This window comes from Telmatherina bonti (assembly GCF_933228915.1).
Source record: "Telmatherina bonti genome assembly, chromosome: 9".
In the NCBI taxonomy this organism is placed as follows: domain Eukaryota; kingdom Metazoa; phylum Chordata; class Actinopteri; order Atheriniformes; family Telmatherinidae; genus Telmatherina; species Telmatherina bonti.
In genome coordinates, this window is record NC_136627.1 from 31,243,446 (window position 1) to 31,268,458 (window position 25,013).

Here is a 25,013-nt window from a genome sequence, read left to right on the forward strand (position 1 = left end):
ACCTGACTTGAGGCATGAGTAAGAAGCTGGTTGATTTCAGTAGCTGAAGAAAGTGCAAGTTAATCAAAGTGAAGCTGAGTATTAAAAAATCAGGACATCGGTGCCATCCTGCTATGCTACTGAGTAGGGCGTTGAGAGATCATAATATCCTCATTAGCCCAAGTGTCTTCCAAGTGAATTAGGGGTCCAGCTTCTGGGAAACATTTGCATACAATTGAAAGCATGATTGTACCCACCCGCTAGTTGCATTTTTGATCACAGTTTGCTTCAATTTCCATCCACTTTCCACATATGAAGGCAGAAAAGAGATTTCTCGCCTTTGACTGTAACTTGGAGTGGCACACGTCTGTGTTCTACACATACGTCCTTCTTTTGTGGAGGTGACTTCATTTTGTACGCTCCTCTTTGTTCTCCCTTAAGCGCTTTTGATTAGTACTGCTGTATCAAGCAAGGTGTGAGAGGACCCGAGGTGTCAACTTTCACAGGGATGGCAGCTGGGAGCTGTTCTCACATGCTCTTTAATTAAAAGCTCCTGGGCCAGAGTCCATCTGTGACAGGGGGCTGTGCCAGGCAGCAGATCGATGAGAGGCTGTCCTCAACACCAAGCGGAGGCAGGCAAGATGTACTATGCCCCCCTGCTGTGCCAACAACAGCTGTAATTCAATACGTAATATATGATATGACACATGACAGAAAAGTCGGAGCAGCATGTTTACTTTTGCTTATTTCCTCTTGACTGGATGTGCATGAAGCCCTCCTGTGGTTTGCATCCAAGAAAAAAGCATGACTAGATAGGGTATTCTGGGCCACGGATGGGGTGGGGCAGTTAGTCAGAACAAAAATTCTGCCTCTGTTCATTTGTATCGGAGCTGATCTGCTCACAGGAGCTCAGAGGGAGGCAGAGGGGCCCTTCTAAAATGGGTCACCGGTTAAGTGCCCTTCAGCAGAAATTGAATCCACCAACTGCCTGAATTGTATTGAGCCGCGGAGGGATGGAGTTGACCTTCAAATAGAGCAGCCCAGGTATCGAAATATATGTGAGCAATATCCAGAACAGACACAGTGAAACACAAGCAGCATTGTTTAAAAGACACTCGCAGTAAAATTATTTATTTTAGTGTTTCTGGCGGTGGTGGAAAGGAAAGAAGTCTCATTTTACTACCAGTGAGCTACCTTTTGCTCTTTACATGTATCAAATGAAAGATTTTGTAATTGCATGTAGTTATGACACTATATATCTGGTGGGAATGAGTCTGTGCCTTTAATCTGGGTTGCTCCTCATTACTTGGCTGTGGTTCCATGGCGATGTGAAATGTGTCCCACTCAATGTTTTGTATCACAACCCTCTGGAGCATGAAGCCATTTGTCCTTGCTGCCTGGTGCCAGACATGCTTCAACCCAGACATGGCTCCTTGTGCAGCGGGTGGGAGAGCAAAAGGAAGTAAAGGACCAGCACCAATGTCTCACTCTTTATCCTGCCTCACTCCATCGCAGCGTTGCTTTCTTTGCACAGCCCTCATTCAAAGGTGTTGAGGATCCTCTGAGAGCATGGCAAGTCGCTGATTAAACCAGCCTTCTGCATGCTACTCTGTCCTCACCAACTGGAGGGACTCACAATAGTTAGCTCCCCTGATATGAAGGGTAATGAATTTCAATGAAGCTCTGCTTGAATCCATGATTTATTCGTTGGCCTATGTTGAGTGTGCGGCTAAGAGATATTCATGGCCTCCCTTCCTCGCTCTCAGAGGAAATGCAGGCAATAGACATATGCAGCGTGTAGTCTACTAAGTTGGAGCACAACAGATATTATTGCTCAGTTAAACATTTTAGATGGGCTTTATGTTGTTCAGCAAAAAAAAAAAAAAAAAAAAAAAAAAAAAGCATAAAATACTGAGAGAAGAAACTGAATACATGCACTTTAATGTGATATTTCTGCAGGTTTGATATTCTGTTGGTTTCTAGTTTGACCTTTTACAAATGTTGTTAATGTATTTTTGTTTCTAGATATGTGTATGTTCCAAAATTTGCACCAGAAATCTATGTTAAATAAAAGTAATTCTGGGATTCGAACCGTAAATGTGAATTTCGACATACCATATCATTTTTTTTTATAAGGATGACCCTTCTGCCCCCTACATGGCTGACTCCCCCCCTAGCCTGGTGCAAAACAGCTCAGGCCCCTTTCTATACTTAGATGCGGCAGTCGGAGGCCATCAAACTCCACCAAACTCCTGATTGCCTCCACCACACCAGGGGATAGTCTTCCCTGCATCCCTTCACTAACCAACATGGCAAAAGAAGGCCTGAAGCCCCAAAAAACAGCACTTGCATCTCTCTCCTCTCTGCCCACCCTTCTTTGCTTTTCACTGTATCTTTGGTTTCTCTGCATCTCTTGCTCCCTCTCTGTCTTTGTCTTTTTTCTATGCCTTGCATTGCATCCTCAGTGATGATTGACTCTCCAGGGTAAGGGGAAGCTGAATCCAAGGCTCACATTTCTAGCCCTTTGTGGAGTACAAGAGATTCTTTGTTCAATAAGTTTTGCCTCAGAGTTTCTGCTGCCTGAAGGCAGTAGACAAGATTGGATATTTTTCAGCACCATTTCAGGCTTAATTCAGTGAGCATCATGTTTCAGAGTTTTGCTGTTGTCCTCAGAGATCGCTGGTCAGTCATGTTTCAAATAAAAGCCAGTGTCAGAACATAGTACTGTGGTAGAAATCAGCCAATTTTCAGCCAATTTATTTGATTTACAGATTCAAGCATATGTAAGGAAAATTATGGAAAATGTTCCAAAAGGTCCACTGATTGCTTGCTTCACACAGAATATCCTCCATTTATTCAACCTCCGTTTAATCTTGACTTCATTAAAACCCTTAAATAGAAGCCTCATTTACAATAGTTACTTGCTTTGATCACACAAGCATAAAGCTGTCAACCTTTATTTATACTGGAAAACACAACAGGATACAGTCCTTATTTAAAGTGTGGTATTTCAAAATAAAAAAAATAAAAAAACATCAATAGACAATACACACACACGTATAAGGTTAAATAAAAAAATCCAAATATATAAATAAATAAAAACAATATAATGATTAAAATATGTAAATGACAAATTCAGTATAACTCGTTCATAACGTATTTATTTCTTCACTACATGATTGTTGTAATAACTAAAAAAATACAAAATATATATATATATATATATATATATATATATATATATATATATATATATATATATATATATTTAAAAAAAAAAAAAAAAATATATATATATATATGTGTGTGTGTGTGTGTGTGTGTGTGTGTGTGTGTGTGTGTGTGTGTGTGTGTGTGTGTGTCAGTGTCAGTTTTTAGCTTTGAAAATTTAATTTTAACCTTTTGAATTCCAACACATCAACAACTGGTAAAAAAAAGGAGACACATTTCTTTATTTGGCCCCTAAACAAAATTATATTCACCACTTTTACCATTTTTTACAATGTAGAATGTCAAAATCCTTCTTTAATATACAGTGATGTAAAATGTCTTGTCATGTTGGGCTTTATAGGGTTAAGGATTCTGAAACTTCTGAAGGGAAACAAAGGCCAATTTAAAAAGTAATAAGTATCTTTTCTTAGACACCCACTGTTTCTTTTTAAGGTCCCAATATGTATTGGCATACTTTCTTTATGTGCAACTAAATACACAGCTTTGTTTATGCTAAAAGCGACATTATAATTTAAACCAAATTTGTATTTATTTAAAATCCATAAAAACCAACACTGATTGACTTTTGTATGTTCTGTAATATACCACAAGAAAACAGCATCATTTTACACTATTTGACATAATGTATTTTCTGTACACATGAGCCATTTATCAACACTGTAATCTGCATAGAAAATGCTCTATGCAGCATGAAATATTATGGGTCTGCAGATAATCACACATCATGCAATCAGTGCTGCAAATTAAATTAATCAAATGTCTCTAGCGTGGCACTTTAGCATCTAATGCATTTAGAAAGTTTTGATAATTTAGTTGATTTGTAAACTTTAGCAGAAGCATAAGTAATCACAACTTGGTTGCTCTTATTGAGAACTGTTCCATTACCACGAAACATAAGTAACGCTCAGTGAAGTTGCGCACAGTTAAATGTAAATGTTGAGTCTGATGAAGTCGGTACTCATAACTGTCATTACAAAATGGAAATAATCAGGCAAACAAAATGAGGGTAGGAAAATTGTTTTGGAAATCACATTGCTTAGAAAGTCTGACTGCTGTCTTGCAGATTCTATAGATGACTGTCCCAGTAACTGCTTTGGAAATGGTGACTGTGTTGCTGGAACATGTCACTGTTTTTTAGGATTCAATGGACCGGACTGTGGACGAGGTGAGTCATTCACTCTTTCATAATACCTTGATAAGTGCCTTCATTCAAACATATTGTGAGGTGCTGACCATATTATGTTTATTGTATAGAAAAAAGAATGAAGCAGCTTTTTCTCACTGTTGCTTTTTATTGTTTAATTGTTTTTCTCCATTAAATTAAGAAGCTTTTCTCCAAATGCCTCATTGTTTGCCCATGCCCCTGTTAATTTAGTGTTGAGTTGCATATCAGAGATGATAATGTAAAGAGCTTTAGAGAATATGGCTTGTATTGGCTCAGGCTTTCCATTGTTAATACATTTAAAAAAAATAAAAAAAAAAGCATTCTGTGAAAACCAAAAGGTTTGTTTTGTGTGCAGCTTTACACACACTGCACCACCATCTGTAATCCATGTGTTGATGTGCACCGTACTTGACACTTTTATTCAGCTTTCTCTTGTTTTAATTCCTTTTTAGCAGCCATTATTAAGCTATGAGCAGTTTGACCAGACTCTCATTGCCAAATGGAGGATTTAGCACACACACTAAGAATTGTTAAAACTGCTGTTGGAGGGGCCATTCAAATGGATTTATGCTCTCTGCTCTTTTCATAGCTGCCTGTCCAGTGCTATGCAGTGGGAATGGTCAATACCTAAAAGGTCGCTGCATGTGTCACAGCGGCTGGAAGGGTTCCGAATGTGACGTTCCCACCAACCAGTGCATCGATGTCACATGTAGCGGCCATGGGATCTGCATCGGGGGAACCTGTATCTGCAGCCCTGGCTACAAAGGGGAAAACTGTGAAGAAGGTAAATGTTCTGTTAAGTTTTGTTAACGTGTACAAACTTAATAAAACTCTATGACTGCTGTAGCCTTCATCTTCGCTCTATGCAGCCAGAAATTCCGAAAGGGCACTTCTCTAATAAACTTGAAGCTCACAGTCAAAAACAGGATATCCTGTAATAACATTACTGCCATGAAACCTTAGCATTTCAAGTGATTTTTCAGTTTAATTTGTGGATATAAAGCAGTATTTCAACCAATACAGAACATTTACTGTTTTAAAGCTCAGATATAGAGTCTAATGTTAATCTGTGAGGAACTCTACCTTCTTTCAGTGGTGGATAATGCTTGACTAGATAAGATTTAAGGAGCTATTGTGTTTGTCAACTCTTGAAGGCTCTCATTTCAAGATGAAAAATGGACCCTGGGAGTTTGATAAATGGGAGTTTGTGACATCCATAGCCCCCCTTTCTATTTTAGGTGGAGTGCTAGCCATAAGGAGTGGACGGGAATGTGGATGAGGGCCCTTTAACATTTTTACCTTTCTTCCATATGACCTTCAGCCACAATGATTAATTGCCAGGAGAGAGTTTCTTGTCAGTTAGCCTCTGATCTTTGTGTCTTGTGCCCAAACCATCTGCTAAGAGGCAAGAGATCCTGTTTGTCTTACTATAACAGCCTTTATACCCATTTATGTCATGGTAAAGGGGACCTGCCGTGACGTGGCCTACTGCTCTCAGTGGCTAGACACTGCTCTTACTTGGCGCCCATTTGCCATCTGTGTGAACCATGCAGATATTGTCTCGTACACAGAAGGATGCTATTCTGATTGGATGCATCCACAACAGTTGTCCCTAGTGAAATGAGCTTACATTTAATAACATTTCAAAGAAAGGGAAACAGGCATTAATTTGATATTAGCATGATAATTTAATAAAAACAGTTAGCAGAGATGCAATGCAAAATAAAGGGGGAGCAAAGTGAATCAAATGCAATGTTTCCTAAACTGTAAACGAGGACTGAGCTTGCTTTCTTCCTGAGGAAGTGTGGCTATTGCTCCAGGCTTTTCCTTACTCTTCCCTACATTCAGTTATGCAGCTTTCAGTCTTTCTTGCTTTGAACTGGGGATGATTGTGGCTTTATTAAGCAATCTTCCCTCTTTAGAAGGATTTTTTTTCTATGGAATGAAGGGAGGCTGCCAGCTGAAGCGTGGGTAGAACCTGTAGGTTTGTGCCACAACACCCACAGAGCAAACAGCCATTTAATTTGTTTCTATGTAAATCTCTTCTCCAGTTTTCTGGAAAACTGATTTTTTTTTGTGTGGTCTTTCTGTACCTCCATTGTTGATTTGCTAAGCTGGTTGCTTCTGCAGCTCTGCTGCAGCCCACTAGACTTGTCATTCTATGCTGGCTTAGATAGAGATGCCAGGTTGCTTATAAAAGAGGGAATCAGCAATGATTGGTGTGTTTAACATTTTCTCTTCAAAACAATTCCAGTGGACTGCCTGGATCCAACATGCTCAGGCCGAGGTGTTTGCGTCCAGGGAGAGTGCCACTGCTTCGTAGGCTGGGGCGGGCCAGGATGTGAAAGCCCCAGGGCCTCCTGCATGGACCAGTGCTCTGGACACGGAGCTTTCCTAGCAGATACCGGAACATGCAGCTGCGATCCCAACTGGACAGGTCATGACTGCTCAACAGGTAAGTACTTTGATTATGAGACTAAAAGCATTTTTAAGAGGCTTATTTGAGTCTGATTACAATATTATAAAACTGTTAATGTGTCTACTGTGGTTTTATAGCACTATAAATGTCACTTAAGTTATTTTATCTTTTTTTTTTTGTAACTGAGGGTTGGATGTCGAATGATTAAATAAAAAGCAAAGAAAAATGACCCAGGAGCGAGATCAGCCCAAACAATTCAGCAGGCAATCAATCACTCATTCAAAATAATATATATTTATATTGCACTTTTTATACAAAGAGCTTTAAATAACAAAACTAAAATGTAAATGTTAACGATAAAACAAAATGAAATGTCCCAAAAAGCTGGCTTAATGCAGCTTTGAGGAAGCAAAATCTTTGGGACCCCTCCACACCATTATACCAGTCATGTCCACAGAGGCCACCACTACAGGACCCACTTGGTTCATGGCATGCAGGGGCACCCACCACAACGCTTAGGACAGGGGGGGGGATGTCACCAGTAGCAGCTAGTTAACATGAATTAAGTCTTAGAGACTCAGTGTTGCCAGGGAAAACATACCTGTCAATTTTCAGAGCTTTTTGAAGTCACAACCTGCAATTAAATTCAGTCCTAATTTGTTTCCTGATTAATTAGATAGAATCTTTGGTAATTGCTTGGCTCCTCTCTAAAACAAACATTTTTGATTTTCTTCAGAAAAAAAAAAAAATGCTCACAATAAATGCCTCGGTAATTCTAATCAGAAATCAGTTGGATATCAACGGCAATCAAATTCTGTTGATTCCTTGCTATTTCTTGCTCTCCAGTCTTCAGAGTTTCAATCCGTAACAACTGCCAATTAAATGCAACCACCAACATCATCATCATTTCGTCTGTGAAAATTCCCCGTATCTTTGAGCCCAATTTTATTTCTCTGTTTGATTCAGTCCAACTTTAGTAATTGACAGGCTCCTCACCGAAGTGAACAGTGGTGATTTTCTAAATAGAACATGCTTTGCATAAATGCATCAGTTATTTTCTTCAGTGATTAGTTAGAAGTCCAGGGCGAGCAATCAGATTTTGCTCTTAATTTACTTCTTTTCCAAATGGATTCATCTTCAGTTTCCACATGGTTAGGTAGAATCTGCAGAAAGGACAAAAAGCATGCTTAGCAGGACTGCTGTCGGTGAGAATGAGGTAATGATCTTTCTTGTATCCTCCCTCTTTTTAAATTGGTCCAGGTTCACAGCTGATGATAGTTTTTTTCTTTTCTTTTCTTTCTTTTCTCTGGAGGACCGTTCCCATTGTGTTCATTGTGTCCACGGGGAGTGTTCTCCTTTGGTAGTCAAGGAAAAGAGCATAAAATATGGTTTTACAGCGAGAACATTCCATCTTGAGGCTCAATGGATGAAAAAAGGTCCAGTAAAATGTATTTCCAGTGCTGTAAGCAGCATGCTTGCTCACATTTAATGGAAGAAGTCAGTGATGTATGGTTATAGAGCTGTCAAATGCAGGTATCTAGCATTCTAGCATCACTGACTTGCAGTCTTACAAGGTGCAAAAATCAAAGGGAAAACAAGTTGTTGTTTTTTTTCTTTTACTAGTCTGATGAAGAATTTAACAATTTTCCACCTCAATAAATGCTCATGTGAGACCATATTTGCATTCTATAGTTGTTCCCCAGCAAATTATAGCTTCACAAAACACTTTCTGAACAGCCCTCAGATGTGTTGATAAGGCGGTATGTCTGCTCTGTTTTTGTAGAGGCTGATACTGTTGCAGTCTTTAGCACTTCAATTTAAAATAGAATATATATATACTTTTAACAAACTTCTGAAATGTGAGTTGATGCACAGCAGTCTCTCAGATTCAGAAATCTCCTCTGTATTCCAAGCACATGCGATGACCTATTAGGTAATCCTGAGGATTTGGAGGGAAATTAGCAGTTAGTTTGAGTTTGCCTTGCAGAGAAAAAGCTCTGTAAATGATGATGAGTTGGCTCTTTATCCTCCTTTATCCTGTTCATTGTAGAGCTTTCTGTGGCCTAATACAACACTAAGCTATGTGGTGGGCTTCCGCAGCAAGCTGCCTATAACCTTGCAGAGTGGGGAGAAGAAAGGTGCACAGCTATCAATATATATTTCATGATTATGTAATGCTTCATTCCCAAAACTTTTTTATGTCACAAACTCATTTTCTCATGTGGCCCTGAAACAGTATAACCAAGGTGTGTGCAGTTTGTAATAATAGTGTTACTAGCTATAAAACTACGCCTGAGGTTTTATGTATTTTTATGTGTGTTTTCTGCCATTCTCCACCCTGAGCAAAGTTTGTTTACATGGTCCTTTAGTGCACATGGTAATGACCGTCATGGGAATGGGGTTATTTCTCAGTGTGGACTCCTTTGGCTAGATAATAAGGGTTTGCCTGAAGGCTGTAATTGCATATTTATCAAATTTTAAAGGTTCCCCCTGTGTTCAGGTAAACAGTTGTCTGAAAAAAAGAGTCTGACGCGTGTGCATTCTAATAACTCTCAATAATGAAATGCAGGAGCCTGCTTTTGCAGTTTTTTTTTCCCCTTTTCTTCAACATATGTGTTAATGAGATCATTCAAGAGGCACATTTAGTTCATTAGCACCTTATGCCATATAATGTGTCCTTCAGAGCACATAGAAAGCATAGCTCTATGGTAAATGGTTCAACAGGAGACTTGAAGAACTAGATATTTCTCTAATATTTTGTATTTACATGTGCGGTGATTTTAAGTTATGTGATGCTGTGCTAAAATGGCTTTGGGTGCAATTATTCAAATCCTGCGAGCATACATAATAAATCATAATTCAGATGTAAAATTAGCATTTGCATAGTTTGTGCTGATCTGTAATTAACTGCGAAGAGTGACTTTTTTTTAAATAAAGATTGGTAATGTCATTTGTGACTAAAAGGACCACTCTGTTTCCATTTGTAACAATAGCAAAAAAAAAAACACTTTAAGGGTAGTAATTAACTTATTAAAAGATTTTACCTGCAGTTTGATCCCCAGTGGTAAAGTTCGAATAGGCTTGACTAATAAGACAGGAATACTATTGTTCACTGTTGCTCACACTATAAAGTCTTTTTTAATACAGAATAGTTAATAAAGAGGTTAACATTTCAATGAGATTCAAAAGTAATCTGTCAGTGTTTAATTTCTTTGAGCTTTTGGCTTGTCATACTCTCCTGCGAGCTCATGAGATGAGGGAAATGTCCCGGGCTCTATCACACCCAGTTAGGGGAGGTCTTTCTGCTACCATACAATAGCGTCAGCCAGGCTTTACTATGGCTCTGTCTCAGTCTCTTTCAGCTCACAAATGCACTTCTTCCTCTGGTAGACAGCACTGAAAGAGAATAAAAACAGCATATTGAAATTCTATGCCTTGACTCATTCTATGGATTTGTGCCTCTGGCCTGTAACCCAAAGCAGAGCGTGTCGCAAATCTACTCACTCCGCATGTTTTGGAAATAAAAAAATACCAATTATTTGTTCAATCCAAATAACTGTTTATAGAATTAATGATTTTGTTGCAATTTTTTTTTCAAATTTGGCTGTGTGTTTTACCTCTTTTATGGTTTAAAAATATGAACTTAAAGAGAAGAAGAGGCGTGGAAAAAAAATTAAACTGCGAAGGCCGCTGCAAGCCATGTCTTTTCTGGGTAATGGACTTATTACATTTGTATTGTCAAAAAGGATTGCCCCTATGAGGTGCTGGAATTTCTTTTCAGCTGCCATCAGACAAGGTAGTGGAGCGTGGCCGTCTTTCTTTCACAATAACTTCTGGATTTGTCCCCCCCTTGTTGCCTTGTCCCATCACCGCCTTGTCTTCCCTTTCCATCCCATTTCAACCCCCCTTTCTTCTATCTGTCTTCCCCTATCCCCTTCTTTTGTCTTTTTCTGTGCCCCTATCTCCCACAGAGATTTGTGCAGCGGACTGTGGTGGCCATGGCATTTGTGTTTCGGGCACCTGTCGCTGTGACGACGGCTGGATGGGCACTGGGTGTGACCAGAGGGCGTGTCACCCACGCTGCAACGAACATGGCACTTGCAAGGATGGCAAATGTGAATGCAGCCCGGGTTGGAATGGAGAACACTGCACCATTGGTATGATGGGACGAGCTTTTGGGTTTTGGGGTGGGGTTTGGTGTAAATGTCTGTGTGTTTGGGAGGGGTGTGGGAGACCAACAAAGGCGTATAGGCTGCCACTCTGACTGCGTGTGAGGGGAAGCATCCAGTTGGAGAAGGGAGGGGAAAGCATGCTTAATTGAATTTGTGCAACTCAGTAAAGCATGAACAGGTTTACTCAGGGATCTGAGGTTTGCCTTCATGCATTTTAATGTGGGAATGTGCTAAGGTGTCCTTTCATTTTACTCATCCTTTTCTCCATCTCTTTCTTTGCTCTTCTTCCATTTACAATTACTTCCTAATGCTGACGTGTGAGTCATTGTGAGCAGGTCAACCACCGCTTTTAGCTGTGTTTATACTCACAGTTGCTCCTCAATAATGATAGGCAGAAGTTAAGTTTTCGAGGTCAGGACTGAATATTAACAGTTATCATAAAACCTGAGCTCACCTAAAAAACATCATTGTGTTGTCACAGAATCAAGTCTTATGTGTTCTTCTGTAATATAGACTCTACTTATTTTTATTCAAATTTTTTTACAGATAGAAGATTTTAGCTCTACAAAGAGCCAGATGATCTTTTGGCTCTTTGTAGAGCACTGAGGACTACACATGTACTTGTGAATCTGTTTATAAAGTGGAGTTCTCAAAGGAATGATGTTCCGCCTATCACTTGTTTCTGTTCTTATCATCCTTTTTCTTTTGGGCTGCAGTTATGTTTATATTATTAAATGGTTAATTTGGTACCATTATAAAGCCGTAGTTGACCTCTGTTTATGACCTGTCTCCATTGTTTTGCAATCCCCTCTGCCAACCTGATGGCATGAAGATATTATTAGTAATTGTGTGGATTTTCAGAGGTTTGATGGTGTCATTGTTTAATTAAAGCTCATTAAGACAAATGTTTAAAGAGACTTGACTTGGTGATATATGATTTTAATGCTGTCAAACCTCTAATAAACATCAGAGATGAGAGGACATGCTATGTGATGCCTGCTTTGCATACTGCAACTTCACATTCTGTTTTCCTGTGTGTGCATTGTCTCTCTTCTCTTCTCTTCTCTTCTCTTCTCTTCTCTTCTCTTCTCTTCTCTTCTCTTCTCTTCTCTTCTCTTCTCTCCTCTCCTCTCCTCTCCTCTCCTCTCCTCTTCTCTTCTCTTCTCTCCTCTCCTCTCCTCTCCTCTCCTCTTCTCTCTTCTCTTCTCTTCTCTTCTCTTCTCTTCTCTCCTCTCCTCTCCTCTCCTCTCCTCTCCCCTTCTCTTCTCTTCTTCTCTCCTCTTCTCTTCTCTTCTCTTCTCTTCTTCTCTCCTCTTCTCTTCTCTTCTTCTCTCCTCTTCTCTTCTCTTCTCTTCTCTTCTCTTCTCTTCTCTTCTCTTCTCTCAGTTGTGCTTGTTGTTAAATGTTTCTTGTAATGTTTTTTTTTCCATTTTAAACTAAATTTTTTTTAAAATTTACTTTACTCTATTATTTCTTTTGAGTTTTTCTATAACAGTATTGCACAACATGAGTGTTCCCCTATTCCTATAGTTTGAAACTCTGTAGAATAAGATATAGAATAAGCAGTATATCAACCACTGTTATATTATGTTAGGAGAACACAAGTAAAAAATTAACCAATGCTTCTTTGTCTTACACTAGCTACTGCACATTGTAACCCACTTGTCATAATTCAGTTACAAAACCATGCAAGCAAAGTGGGAGCACCATGGCCATCTCCCCTACTCAGTTTGCAGTCGCTCTTTGATCAGAAATTTGCAACTCTCAAACATTTGAAAGTCTAAAAGAAGTCAGAACAAAACCTGGAAATTATTGTGAGACGTTCTGACGTATAAGAATACATTTTCTTACTGTTTTCTCATTCATATCTTGATGCAGTTTTGCCTGAGTACAGAGCCTTGACACAGTTTGTGAATGTTTTATACGCTGGCCTTACATTATTGATGGATCTTTTATAAAGGCCATATTGAGATCCCCACTCAACAAGAATATTCCTCTGTGTTGTCCATTAAGATGTTGAAGATCTCATTTTAAATCAATTTTCATTACTGAGGGCACTGTGCTGGCCCCAGGCCCCATGCTGTGGAGTACATGAGGTCTGTTTTGGTCCCAATACTGCCAAGGCTTCTGGTGAACTCATTGTTTGTAACTGTTTGTCCAAATTAAAGGAGCTTTTTTTTGAACATCCTGACCTCCTGAACAATATTGCTAAAAGACATTTAGGAGTGGTAATGCTTCAATCGTGTTGCTTTTGAAATACTCCCATGAGACATTTTGCCAGTCCCACCATTTAATAAACAGGGACAGACTGAGACGTTCTTTCTGAACGTTGCACTTTTAGCCACTCGTGCTCCTTCCCTGTCGAGCTTTTTCTTTCTGTGTGTTCCATGGTTTCCCTTGTATTCTCTCTGTATCCATTGCTCTCCTCCGTCTTGGATCATGTTTGATGTGTTGCTTCTAATGCATGCTTGCGATGCTTCATGGCAGCATTTTTTTTTTCTATTATTTTCTAATAACTTTTTGTAATGTAAACTAACACATTGCCCTGCTGTCCTGTCACGAAAGTGGCACTGTTCAAACCTCCCTTATATGTCCTGTCTTTTATCTCCCAAGCTCACTATCTGGATAAGGTAGTGAAAGGTATGGCATTCCTCCTTCCTTCTATTTTCCCCTTCTCCCATTGTAACTCCAACCAACATCAACAAATCATGCACACACCATGCTCTTCATACCCTGGTGTAAACCAGTCGCTATCCACCTCCTGTTGCTACAAACAACTCATAGTAAACCCACTTCTCATCACTTTTTTGCCAGATTGTCTCGCAGTAACGTCCACTTAGCACCTTCGCACCTGTTGAGTGAAGTTGTGTTGTTTTCTTTATGTGTAGATGTTTGGTTTGCAGACATTCTCACTTTCTCTGTAGGGGGATGTTGGGAAAGTGTATTGATAAACCTGTGCTATGCATTATGTATGACTGTGCAGCTGTGAGCAGTGGCCGATAGATGCTAAGGCTGCATCCTCTCTAATTAAAAAGAGTTCATGGTCTGGTTGGTGCTGGGCAAGCAGGGGGTGGTGGCTGTACTGCAGCCCTGCATTTCAGCCACCAGCACCCTCTCTTGCTCTCACTGTGCTTGGTAATGGACCACCTGGCATGAAAGCGGCTGCCAGAGGAGCTCATCGAACACTGACATCCTCACGTCTGGAGCTGTTTCAGGCAGGCTTGGGCTGGGCTTTGCAGGGGCTTCTCTCTGAAAGTACTGCCAATTAGGTTGAAATGGTGCCAACAGAGACTGGATCTTTATTTATCCCTATAACAAACATTCTGAGCTTATTATTCATCCTATTCCATTGGTTTAACCAGAACTGTTTTGTTCATTTGCTCAATATATGAACGACTAGTTAGAAAAGCGTCTATTGACAAAACAATGTATGAGCCTTTTTTTGTTGTCTTTTTGATAAAAGATATGTTTTGTTTTCTTGCGCCTGAGAAAAGCATTTCAATATTCTCTTCAGCATTTCATAGTAGTTCAAGGTTTAATCTTTTTATTATTATTCAAGTCATAATGAAAAGCTATGAATAATCAGGGCAAAGTAAACAATATTTTACTATTTAACTTGTAAAACAATTAGTTGTTATACAGAGAAATGGAGGAGTCAGTGGCATCCAAAAAGGATCTGGGAGGCACTTGTCAAAGTTACACCCATAATTTTTTTCTGCTTTTGGAGATTTTTATTAGCATTTATATGGAGTAAATGGGCTCAAGTAAAAATATAGATTGTTTGCAAATCAGCTGCCATAAAACCTTCTTTACTCTGGTCATCTCTCAGTCTATCTCTCAATCTGTCTTTCTTGCTTTTAAACATCTCTTACTCACCATATCTGCATCTCCTCTTTTCTATCTTTCCCATTCTTCCCCTCTGTATGATGTAAGAATGCATACAGTAGAAACAGCTGCACAAGCCTTTATTTGATAAAAAAATGGGTCAGCTTGGCGCCGTTTATACTGAAGCCGTCTGCTAACAACACAAACTGTGACAGACTTGTTTGTTTGATATCCAGAGGTTTTACCCTCTGACTCAGCAAGGGGATACGAATCATAAGGTACCAGATAAATGTCAAACAGCCACTAAAAAATTGGCAAGATAATCCTTTGATCTGTGCCCTTGTGAAGACCTATCAAAGAGAAATAACGGAATATTCCTGCTGTCACTCTGCTCTAGCTTGCTCTAAGTCCCCTGAGGTTGTAAACCCAGGAATGCAGTTAGCCCACCTCTGCATGAATCATTTGTGCTTAGCCTTATCCATTTCATGCTATTTTATTTAGCCCTCTGCTTCTGTTAATGACAGAGCATGCTCTCTTCCTCAGGGGGTAATCGTATTGATTGCTAAGAAGAGTATGGGAGCAATTTATCAAGCAATAATTTAGACCTTTTTTTATGAGAACACAGCTCACTCTTGTTGCTTAAGGCAATAGCAATAACACTATATTAATAACAGCTAAAACAGAAAATTGCATGAAAACTGATGCAATTATGTGCAAAAATACTATCATATACAACAGCACTCTCATTACCCAGCTGTTGTAACACAGGTACAGACTAATCAGCTGTAGTCATAAGTGAATATTGATTTAGAAAATCCCTCTGATCTGATTTTATTCCAAAGGGATATTAGAAGCTTCCCAAAAGGTGTATCAAATTAATCAGCTTCAAATAAGGGTAATTTTGTCTGCTCTTACCCATTTCAAATCTTTACATGACTGATAGAAAAATATTGGCTCCAAGTCCTAATTATTAAGCAGTTGACTTTGTGTAAGGATGTTATTGTTGGTGTTTGTCCACAATGTACCGTGTTTAACCTCTCATATTTCTTAATATTTTACTCTATTCTGACCCTGCTCTTTGTCCTTTTTTTATGTTACCAGAGGGCTGCCCTGGTTTGTGCAATGGAAATGGTAGGTGCACTCTGGGTAACAGTGGCTGGTACTGCGTATGCCAGCTGGGCTGGAGGGGCACTGGCTGTGACACCTCTATGGAAACCGCGTGCAGTGATGTCAAGGACAACGATGGAGGTAAAATTGCAAACAGCACACTGCAGTGTCTTCTGACATTGGCCAGGCACCAATAGAGACATGATTTGACAATAAAATTAACCACCTTAGTGCTTGCACATATTCTGTTCTTGCTTCACTGCTTTTCAGGCTCAGTTGTGCTTTTATGCAGGTCATCAAGTTTTATTTATACAGAGCCAGTAACATTTGAAATTGTCTCGAGATGCTTTACAGAACCCCAAACAGCAAACTTTCTTTCAATAACACAAAATATTAAGGATTTTATTTACCTAGTTATTGAGGTTTTTTTTTTTAGTTTTAACAAATATGTGAGGAAGTGGAAGCCTACAGGATTGAAAAATGAAGCCAGGTGTGCCAAAAATGCCGCTTCTTTAAATGCCCACATAAAGCTAGCTTTAGAAAAGTGATCATCTCTGTTTATTTTCTGAATGAAATGGCCAAAATTCAGTCATGTTTATGGTTAAAAGGTGTTTAAAGATATTTTGGTCTCTTCTGCTGAGGCTCTTGTGCATGACAATAGCAGAGAGACGTTAAAAAGGATTTTGTTAATCAGTGAATGAGTGAGGTGGCTGTTGGTTACCACCATATGACGTCACCGTCCACATTATTAAGATGTATAACTAATGCAATACTGTCAGGTGATGAAACAGAGAAAAACATAATTTGAAGTATTAATATAGAAATTCCCCTTTATAATAAGTTTTTGTTTAAAAGCAGAGTACCTGCCCTGAGGCCTCGAGCGTTCACTGGCACCAGAGGGAAGTCTTTGCTCTTCCCTCTAACTAGCCTTAAGCACAGCCAGGCACTCTTGAGGCCAAGTGGGAGACGTGACTTCCTTTCTTCCAGACCTCATTCTCAGCTTGAGCTATGCTCTAGCATCCCTTATTTATGCAGGGGCTGTTTGTCTTCCCATCACTTTAGAGGGACCACACAACTCTCGACGGCAAAAGCAAGGTGCTGCCGCGGATTTGACTGACTCCTGACAGCAGAGTTTATTTTTATCACCCATCTAGCTAGGCCCCCCGAACACACAAAGAATAGGGGAGTCCAGTGACCTACTTCAGCACGTAAAGCGCATTACACAGCAACTCTTTCTTTCTTCCATTATGTTATCTAAATAGCAGATAAAAAACCATGAACAAAGCTAAAATGTCTGAATGATATAGATATACAATACCAAGGGAATCTTAGACAGTTGTCTGCTGAATATTTATCACAATATTTTCTAGATTGCATATACATATATGCTTCTACTCATTATTAAAATAAAAATGTACTATAGTTTTCCAGGTGAAAAACGGACACATTAAAAGGATTTAGGTACGGATCAGCCAAGGAGGTTCAGAGGAATATAGTAACTGAAGCTAAGACCTTGCAGGCAATAGTAAAATTGTAGCAGCATTATTACCACTTGTCCTGATCTCTATTTTATAATATGTATGTTAAGTGTTACTAGCAAGCCTTTAGGTCTCAAACAGAAAGTCATACCCTTGCAGAGACATTTTTAGTTCTTGCAAAATGGCTGCAGCTTCTCTGATCTGACTTTCCTGATGAGCCAAAATTTATTTCAAAGTATCTTGTCCAATGATGTTTGGGAAAATGTCTGCGATGGACAGATGTGGTGTGTTTATGCTGAGAAGTTCATTTCCACAAATGGAGCTGGGAATTTAATGGAAATAAGATGGCCTTATTGAGCCATCGCAGATTCATTCTGCGGCATGAAAGCAATCCCAAAGAGAGATCTAGAGTCAAAAAGGAGAATCTAGATTGATATGAGGAGCAAGGAGAACTAAAGAGCATAAAAAGTGCTGGTGTCAGCATCATAAAGTCAGTCTGCAAATCATTTGGAACACAAAACAAAAATTTACCATGAAGAAGTGGTATTTTATAGAAGAAGTGTTCAATACAAATATAGATTTTAATTTTTTTTTCATTTTTACCTTAAATCGTTTTATTTTAACTGAACTGAATAATCAGCATATTTATTTAAATAAAACATCCACCAGCAATTTTTTTCCGTATTTTACATACCTGCTTTAACTTCAGTAAACCTTGCAGTCAGTAGGCGCTCTTTTTCCAGGTGTGTGTTTATGATGCTGTTCAATGAGCCTGTTTTGTGTATGACTTGTTTGACCTTGTCAGATGGCCTGGTGGACTGCATGGATCCAGACTGCTGTCTGCAGGCAACCTGTCACACCACCTCTTTGTGTGTCGGATCCCCGGATCCCCTGGACATCATCCAGGAGACACAGATGTCCTCTGCACAAAGCAACCTGCAGACTTTCTATGATCGAGTGCGCTTCCTTGTGGGCAGGGACAGCACTCACATCATCCCTGGAGCCAACCCCTTCGATGGCAAGTGAGTGACATGCACAACTCTCACCAGACACTAACTTGAAATGGTTTTTGTTCTTTTTCAGCATTACTTGTCTTTTATTCATTAGATTCTTGAGACATGACATTCTGGTTGTATCAGTCATTTTGCCCGTGAACCCATTGCATCATAGTCACTTTGCCATATTTGCATTAATTTAGTATAATAGGAACATAAATACAATCCGCTGTACTAATGGATTTGTTATTTCACCTCATTTGCCATTTCCCAGGAAGCAACATTAATGCAGATTTACATTATATTTCCTTTGAGGGCATTCAAACAGTATTACACACCTGCAAGTTTCATAACCTCATTGCATTTAATTGCAAAGCCACCATTTAGATGATCTCCAGCCGCAGAAAGGCACCTGACATAATACTTAAAGTTTTTGGTTGTTTCCTCTACATCCAGAACCATATTTTGCCATGATGACACACATATTCCAACAGATCCACAAGGTGAAAACAATTCCCACTGCACTTACCACTTGGTAAAGTGCAGTGTTTATTCAAATGAGACAAAAGTGTAGTAGGAGCAGCTATAGGCAGTGGAGACTGAAATAGGAAGAGACCAGTAGCATGCACTGCAGGAAAGATGACGGGCATGCATAGAAGGTGGCCAAAAGTGAGAAGCGTTCCCCAATAAGAAGTACATCTCATATTCATGTATTGTGATTACTTTTACTGTAATCCATCTGAGACCCACTCCCACAGGCAGAGCTCATGACACCAAAGTCATGCAATATGAGATCCTTTTATATCAGGCAGGATAGCAGTCAGAATCCCTTGAGATTACCCTGATGTGTTTTCGTTTGTCCCTTTCTCTTTTCATCTTTTATGGTTTGTGAGCGAGTGGGACTTATTTGCATCCTACTTACTTATGTATTGCTCTTATCATTATAATGATGTGGTAGAAATGGACAACAGTAAACACGACATCAGTAGAAAATTTTACAAAAGTAAATAATTTATGGTTTTAAAAATATGGCAAGTCTTCAGTTTAAGGCTCATTGTTTGGCTTCTTTTTGTTTGTCTGACTGCTTATTCAATGGTTATAAAATGGAATAGCTCCAGAGAAGACTATTTTAGTTGAGCTACATCAGCTTGGAAGAGTCCCTTTGCAAGCCGGTTTACATCCTTTTGCAGACACCATCACATCTTCATATTGGGTGCTTTCAAATCGATTGAACCCCATCCTCTTTCAGTGTTTGATTTAACAAACACAACTGCTTGTACTGCTTGAATCCATCATGTTGTTCATTGAGTTCTAATTGTTGCACATGAGGAAACGGTACTTTTGAGCCAGTTTACAGTCAGAAAGAGGGGGAAGTCTATATAAATTACACCAGAGCATTATCAGCTGCCATATAAACGCAAACCCTTTGTGTATTTTGAGACGTTTGTAGTGATTTCTGCTGATACTTGTGAGAAGCAGTGTGACATTTTCCCTCATTGACATTTTTCTGGCACTCAAGAACCACTCAACATTTTGCAGTACTTCACTGGACAGTGGAAGAGGCGTGGAGAGTTGAGTAATACTCTTGTCTCTCTCACAAGATGCAGCCATAAATAAGTAAAATGAAGAATCCAGAGATGAGCTGCAAGATTGTCGGCCTTGGCTCACCTAAAAATATCAGTGATAATCTATTATTCATGCTTGGTATTCATTCCCCACCCACTGACAGATATGAGCAGTTATGACAAGGGGCTTCAGATGAGCCTTACAGGCACAGTTTCAGCATCTTCCTTCCTGGTATGCCTGAAAAGGTCACATGATCATCTTTTTATTGATCCACTAGCCACTTCCTTATGCTAGTAGGCACGTTTGACTGCTATTTCTGACGTTTCCCTTCACAAAAAGCTACAAAGATGTCACTACATGCCATGTCTTGATTCTCCTGCCATGACACATAATACAATAGACTGCATAGGCCCAGCAGTCAATGCTGACCAGAATAGTAAACAGGGACTTTGTCTGTGGAACAGTTTGGAGAAAGATTGATAGCTGGGTTGTAATAGCAAGGCTGAAGTCATCCACTCTATTTGCAGGCTGGCCCTTTTATAATTTTATTTAGAACTCTTTTATAAGCATTAAGCCATTAATGTCAGGAAAAAAAGCCTTTTTTTTTTCTTCTGAGTATGTCCTACCCCTTTTAGCAGTGTGATATATTTCCAGAGCTGCCAATTTACTTAGAATTGTTCTCTATTTACTCTCTGAAAATGATGTATAACTTACAGACAGGGAAATAGAGGTCTGCAGTGACATGCCTACATCTGTAGCAGGATTTACCCTCTAATCAAGTAATTTGTGTGGATAATGATATTTATGTTGCCTCTCTGGTAATGGTAGTGTTTTATTATTATTATCATTATTATTATTATTAGACCAGGTCTTTCAAAGTTTTTTTATTCTAAGGCCCAAAATGCCTTTTTTTTTATCGTATCTGAAAGGCTGTAAGAAACTGTATAGTTTCCACAGTATTATGTGCTGGTAAAATGGGGTGTTCCAGAACTTAACAACCATGCAATGTTTATGTGGAGTTGTTTTTTCTTTTTTCCACCAGAGGCTGCCCAGTTTCATTAAAAGTCTAATTTGTCTTTCAGAGTGACAAAACCACCTCTGCTTAAACAGGCAGTGTGTGTTAAATTGAAATACAAGCAGCGTTTTTCATAAAAATCATGCTGTAATAAGTTGGTAACAAAATAACTTTTGTGGATATTTATTAGAGTCAGTTCAAGGCTTGTTCAAGTTCAAAATGTCAAAAGCAAGTTAGGAGATTAAATCTGTGACTAAATCCATCCCAACACTCAGCTAGATTAAGTCTTGTTATCCATAATACTGAATGGGTCCAAACCTGCAAAGATGTCATGCTAAGTAAAGATGAATCACTTGTTTACTTTGTACAACATGTCCTACCTTCACCCTCTGCTGATGATAAATAATAAACTGAAGGTGTGAAAAAAAAAATTGCAGTTTTTTCCTCTTCGCTGTGAGAATTTGCTTGGACCGGTGAAATCTCATGTGGAGAGGACGTCTCTGCAGTCAAGTTTTCCCGTTTACTTTGCTGCTCTTTCCTTCCGTTGTATTTGATGTCAATATTTAAATCATTTATCCTGACAGAAAGAAATCATCTTTCCATGTGGTTCATAGAGGCAGGAAGGAGATAGTTCCACTTTCACAGCTCCATCCGAAGGAAATGTGAACGATTCCTTGTCCAAACAGGACTGTACAATAAACGAACACTCTGAATGATTAATCACAGACAGCTGATGGGTTAACTTTCTGAGGTGTTTTATGTAAATTGTTTCTGAAAGATCTACAGGAATGAGCCTAAAGATTAAGAGGAGTATCTCCTTGCCTGTTTACAGTATGGTAGTGGACAGCCAAGGTCCTCTGAAGGAGACGTGCGCTAATTAACATAAAACTGGGTTCCTAGGGACTGGGATAGAGTGGGGTGAATGATCTTGCCTCTGGTAAGGACATGTTGAGGGCAGCTGCTAACATGCTTGTGTTAATTGTTTCCGGTACGTTGCAGTGTTTAAAAGCCAAACGTATTAAAAACAGCCATGGTCTAATGAAGAAGTGACAGTAAAGCATTTGTTTGGGGACTAGATTTTTGCCAACGACTACAGAAATGGTGGCTGAACCACGAGCTGGACCTTGACAGTGATGAGGGCAGGAGTTGACGAGAGACGTGATACAACAAGGTCTCGACTCATCACTTTAGTAAGATCGGGAGGTGAATTTGGATGACTTCCCACTATTGATTGGTGGAGACTGATGATCAGATCTAATTTACGCAGCTTCTGGAGACCTGATGTCACTCTGGAAATCTGTTGAGGCCTTGATAATCAGCCAAGCAAGTCTTGCAATCTGCAGTCCTATTATTTTCCTCTTGTGCATTCTGTAATAGAAAAGATAAATCCTCTTTTTTAATTAGAGCAAAAGCAAAGTAAAGCTTTCTTATCTCATTATCCTTCCATTCTGGATAGAGAAACCCCGAGAGATGTCCTTAGAGATGTTAGTTTTTTTTTTTTTTCTATTACAGTTAAAGCTATTTTATTTCATTGCCCAGAAATCTTTGTTGTTTTAGTAACATACAATAAGATTATCTAATTTATATTGTTTTCATTCTGCTAATCCTGATGAATTAAATTGGACAACAGAAATGAATTCTTTGTTTTGTACTTAGATTATTTTTTATAACTTAAAGTATACAGTAAGTTTAAGCAGTGTTTTTTGTTGTTTGTCTCCTTCTCACAAAGCCATGCGTGTGTTATCCGTGGACAAGTTGTGACCTCCGATGGAACGCCGCTGGTTGGAGTTAACATCAGCTTCATCAACAATCCTTCTTATGGTTACACAATCACAAGGCAGGATGGAAGGTAATCATTGCTTTTTTCTTTTTTACACATGTCAACACAGCAACAAACACACATTTTTAACAAGGAACAGGTGATGCAACACAATGCCACTAACAGCTCGGTAAATATATTTTACAAAGATATTACAATGTATTTTTGTTATTGTTAAAGTGCAGTTTAGATTCATTCTAACACTGGAAGGGGAAAAAAACACAGTTGCATCTCCAAACTATGCCAGATTGATCCACATTTATGCTTTCATTGAGTCCAATTTTGGATTACTCGGCACAATTCCCAGAGGAATCAAACAAAACCCTTCTGGTACAGCCATGAGTTATGCATCAGTAGCAGCAAGGAGGGGGCAGAGTGAAATATGCCAGTCCGGTGCATTTCAGTGGCTTTATAAAGAATCGTCCAGATGGATGTTATTTGACGATTGAAGATTCAGATTTTGAAGCATCGCATTTGTGTTGTCAGGTTTAGTCCTTATATACGTGTCCTCACTTGACATGTAATGGTGCTGTTTGAAATCTCTTTTAATGGTTTAAAATAAAATAAATAAAGTCTTCATTCACAACTTGTCGGGTAATTTTATTTTCAGATTGTGTTGCTACAATAGTATATGAGATATTTACTGATATGTTTTTCTGTGACTCCTATCCTCAGAATTTTTCAGGAAAGCAGAAACCAGTCATATTCCAGTGGTAATCCAGTTTTTGTTGTTGAATTCCAGCACCACTAAAAGCCCTTTGGCATAGGGTGTGTGACTGCAATGATGTAAGAAACCAAGATTAACAAGAACAAAAACTAAGGGCTGGCTAGAATGTGTTCCTCTGAAGAAAATAGTAAATAACTAATTATTTTCCTTCTCCATCTGTCTGTTATTTGCTGGCTGTAGTTTACGATCAGATTGTGCAAGCATACAGAACTCACTCCCTTGCAACCTCCATCCTCACTCTATCACTGATGCTACTCTGTGTTAGGTATGCTTTGTGGCAAACCAAGCTCCTCTGTCAGAGCCCAGCATGAATTGGTGTTTGCTCCCCAAGGCCCCTTTTTTCTGATACTTTTATCAGTCACTGACACTCTAAAGGCCCACAGATTTGGTGCCGGTTTGATCTTGATCATTCTTATTTCTCCTCATTCCGTCCATCATCTTGTCATTTTCATCTCCTTTTTACTATTACAAAAATTTCTCATCTCCACTTCATCATCTTCACCTTCTTCACTTATTTCATCTGCTCCTCGTTCCCTCACGCTTTTCCTCCTCTAATCTCCCACTGCCCTTAAGCCTTTCCTTTCTGGGCACCACTCTTACTTATTTCCTGTGCTTTCCTCGAGCCTAGGTCTTATGTCCTTTCCACTGCACTGACTTCCCTCATCTCTATCATTTCCACATTTGTGACTGTCCCATTTTTCCCATGCATTTCCCAGTTTTTCCGGTGCAAAACTCTATATTCTTTTCTACCTCCCAGCATATGTGTAAACACTACTCCGTCTCCCAGGTCCCCCTGTAAACATGCCCAGTCTCCTGCAACTCCCCTGCAATCACTGTAAACAGGCTCGGTGCAGCGTGAAATCAGAAATGCACCTGTTCAGCCACTTAGAAATGGGAAAGCTGTCTCAACTCATTTTAATGATGTGTTCTTTATTATCCACTGTTTTGTTTTGGGGGTTTTTTGTAATTACCTTTTCCACTATGGGTACAAAGTTTTTTATACTCCAAACTAAATAAGTTATTTTAGTTTCTTTGCATGTGTGCAGATATTTTGTAACTGACTGAGCACTGAGATGGACCCATTCCCTTTTATGGATTTATCCCGTGAAAAGTAAAATGCTGACAATGAATCTAGCTCATAACTCAGTGTTAGGCTTTTGCTTTCACATCTACAGGATCCATGATTTCTAAGGAAACCTAACATTCATGTGTTTACTAGGCAGTTAAAAAAATCCATTCTTAGAATAAATTTACATAGACTTGTTATTTTTATGTTAAAATGTATGTAATAATGTATATCCCTATTATATATATGTATTAATATGTAGTAATACTATTATTTAGTGTGAATGTATAGGTGAGTCCAAACTTTTGCCTGCATTTGATTAATAAGTGAGGTACCATTAAAGTCATTATGAATGGTTGATAAAAACCATAATGTTTCATTAATATAGATATGTCCACGTATATTTGATTTATTTAGGGCATACACAGCCAAGTCTGTTGTAGGCACCT

The 25,013-nt window shown here is 39.0% G+C and overlaps 1 protein-coding gene across 1 annotated transcript in view; it reads left to right on the forward strand.

Moving 5' to 3' along the window:
- Positions 1-25,013, forward strand: part of tenm4 (teneurin transmembrane protein 4) — a gene marked incomplete at its 3' end in the record, with an annotated part of 148,744 nt that overhangs the window by 84,767 nt on the left and 38,964 nt on the right. The window contains exons 11-17 of the mRNA XM_079246627.1: positions 4,274-4,375; positions 4,965-5,159; positions 6,630-6,830; positions 10,766-10,951; positions 15,893-16,039; positions 18,182-18,398; positions 22,682-22,801. Of these exons, the coding sequence (XP_079102753.1) occupies positions 4,274-4,375; positions 4,965-5,159; positions 6,630-6,830; positions 10,766-10,951; positions 15,893-16,039; positions 18,182-18,398; positions 22,682-22,801 (1,168 nt within the window). The remainder of the gene's footprint in view (positions 1-4,273; positions 4,376-4,964; positions 5,160-6,629; positions 6,831-10,765; positions 10,952-15,892; positions 16,040-18,181; positions 18,399-22,681; positions 22,802-25,013) is intronic.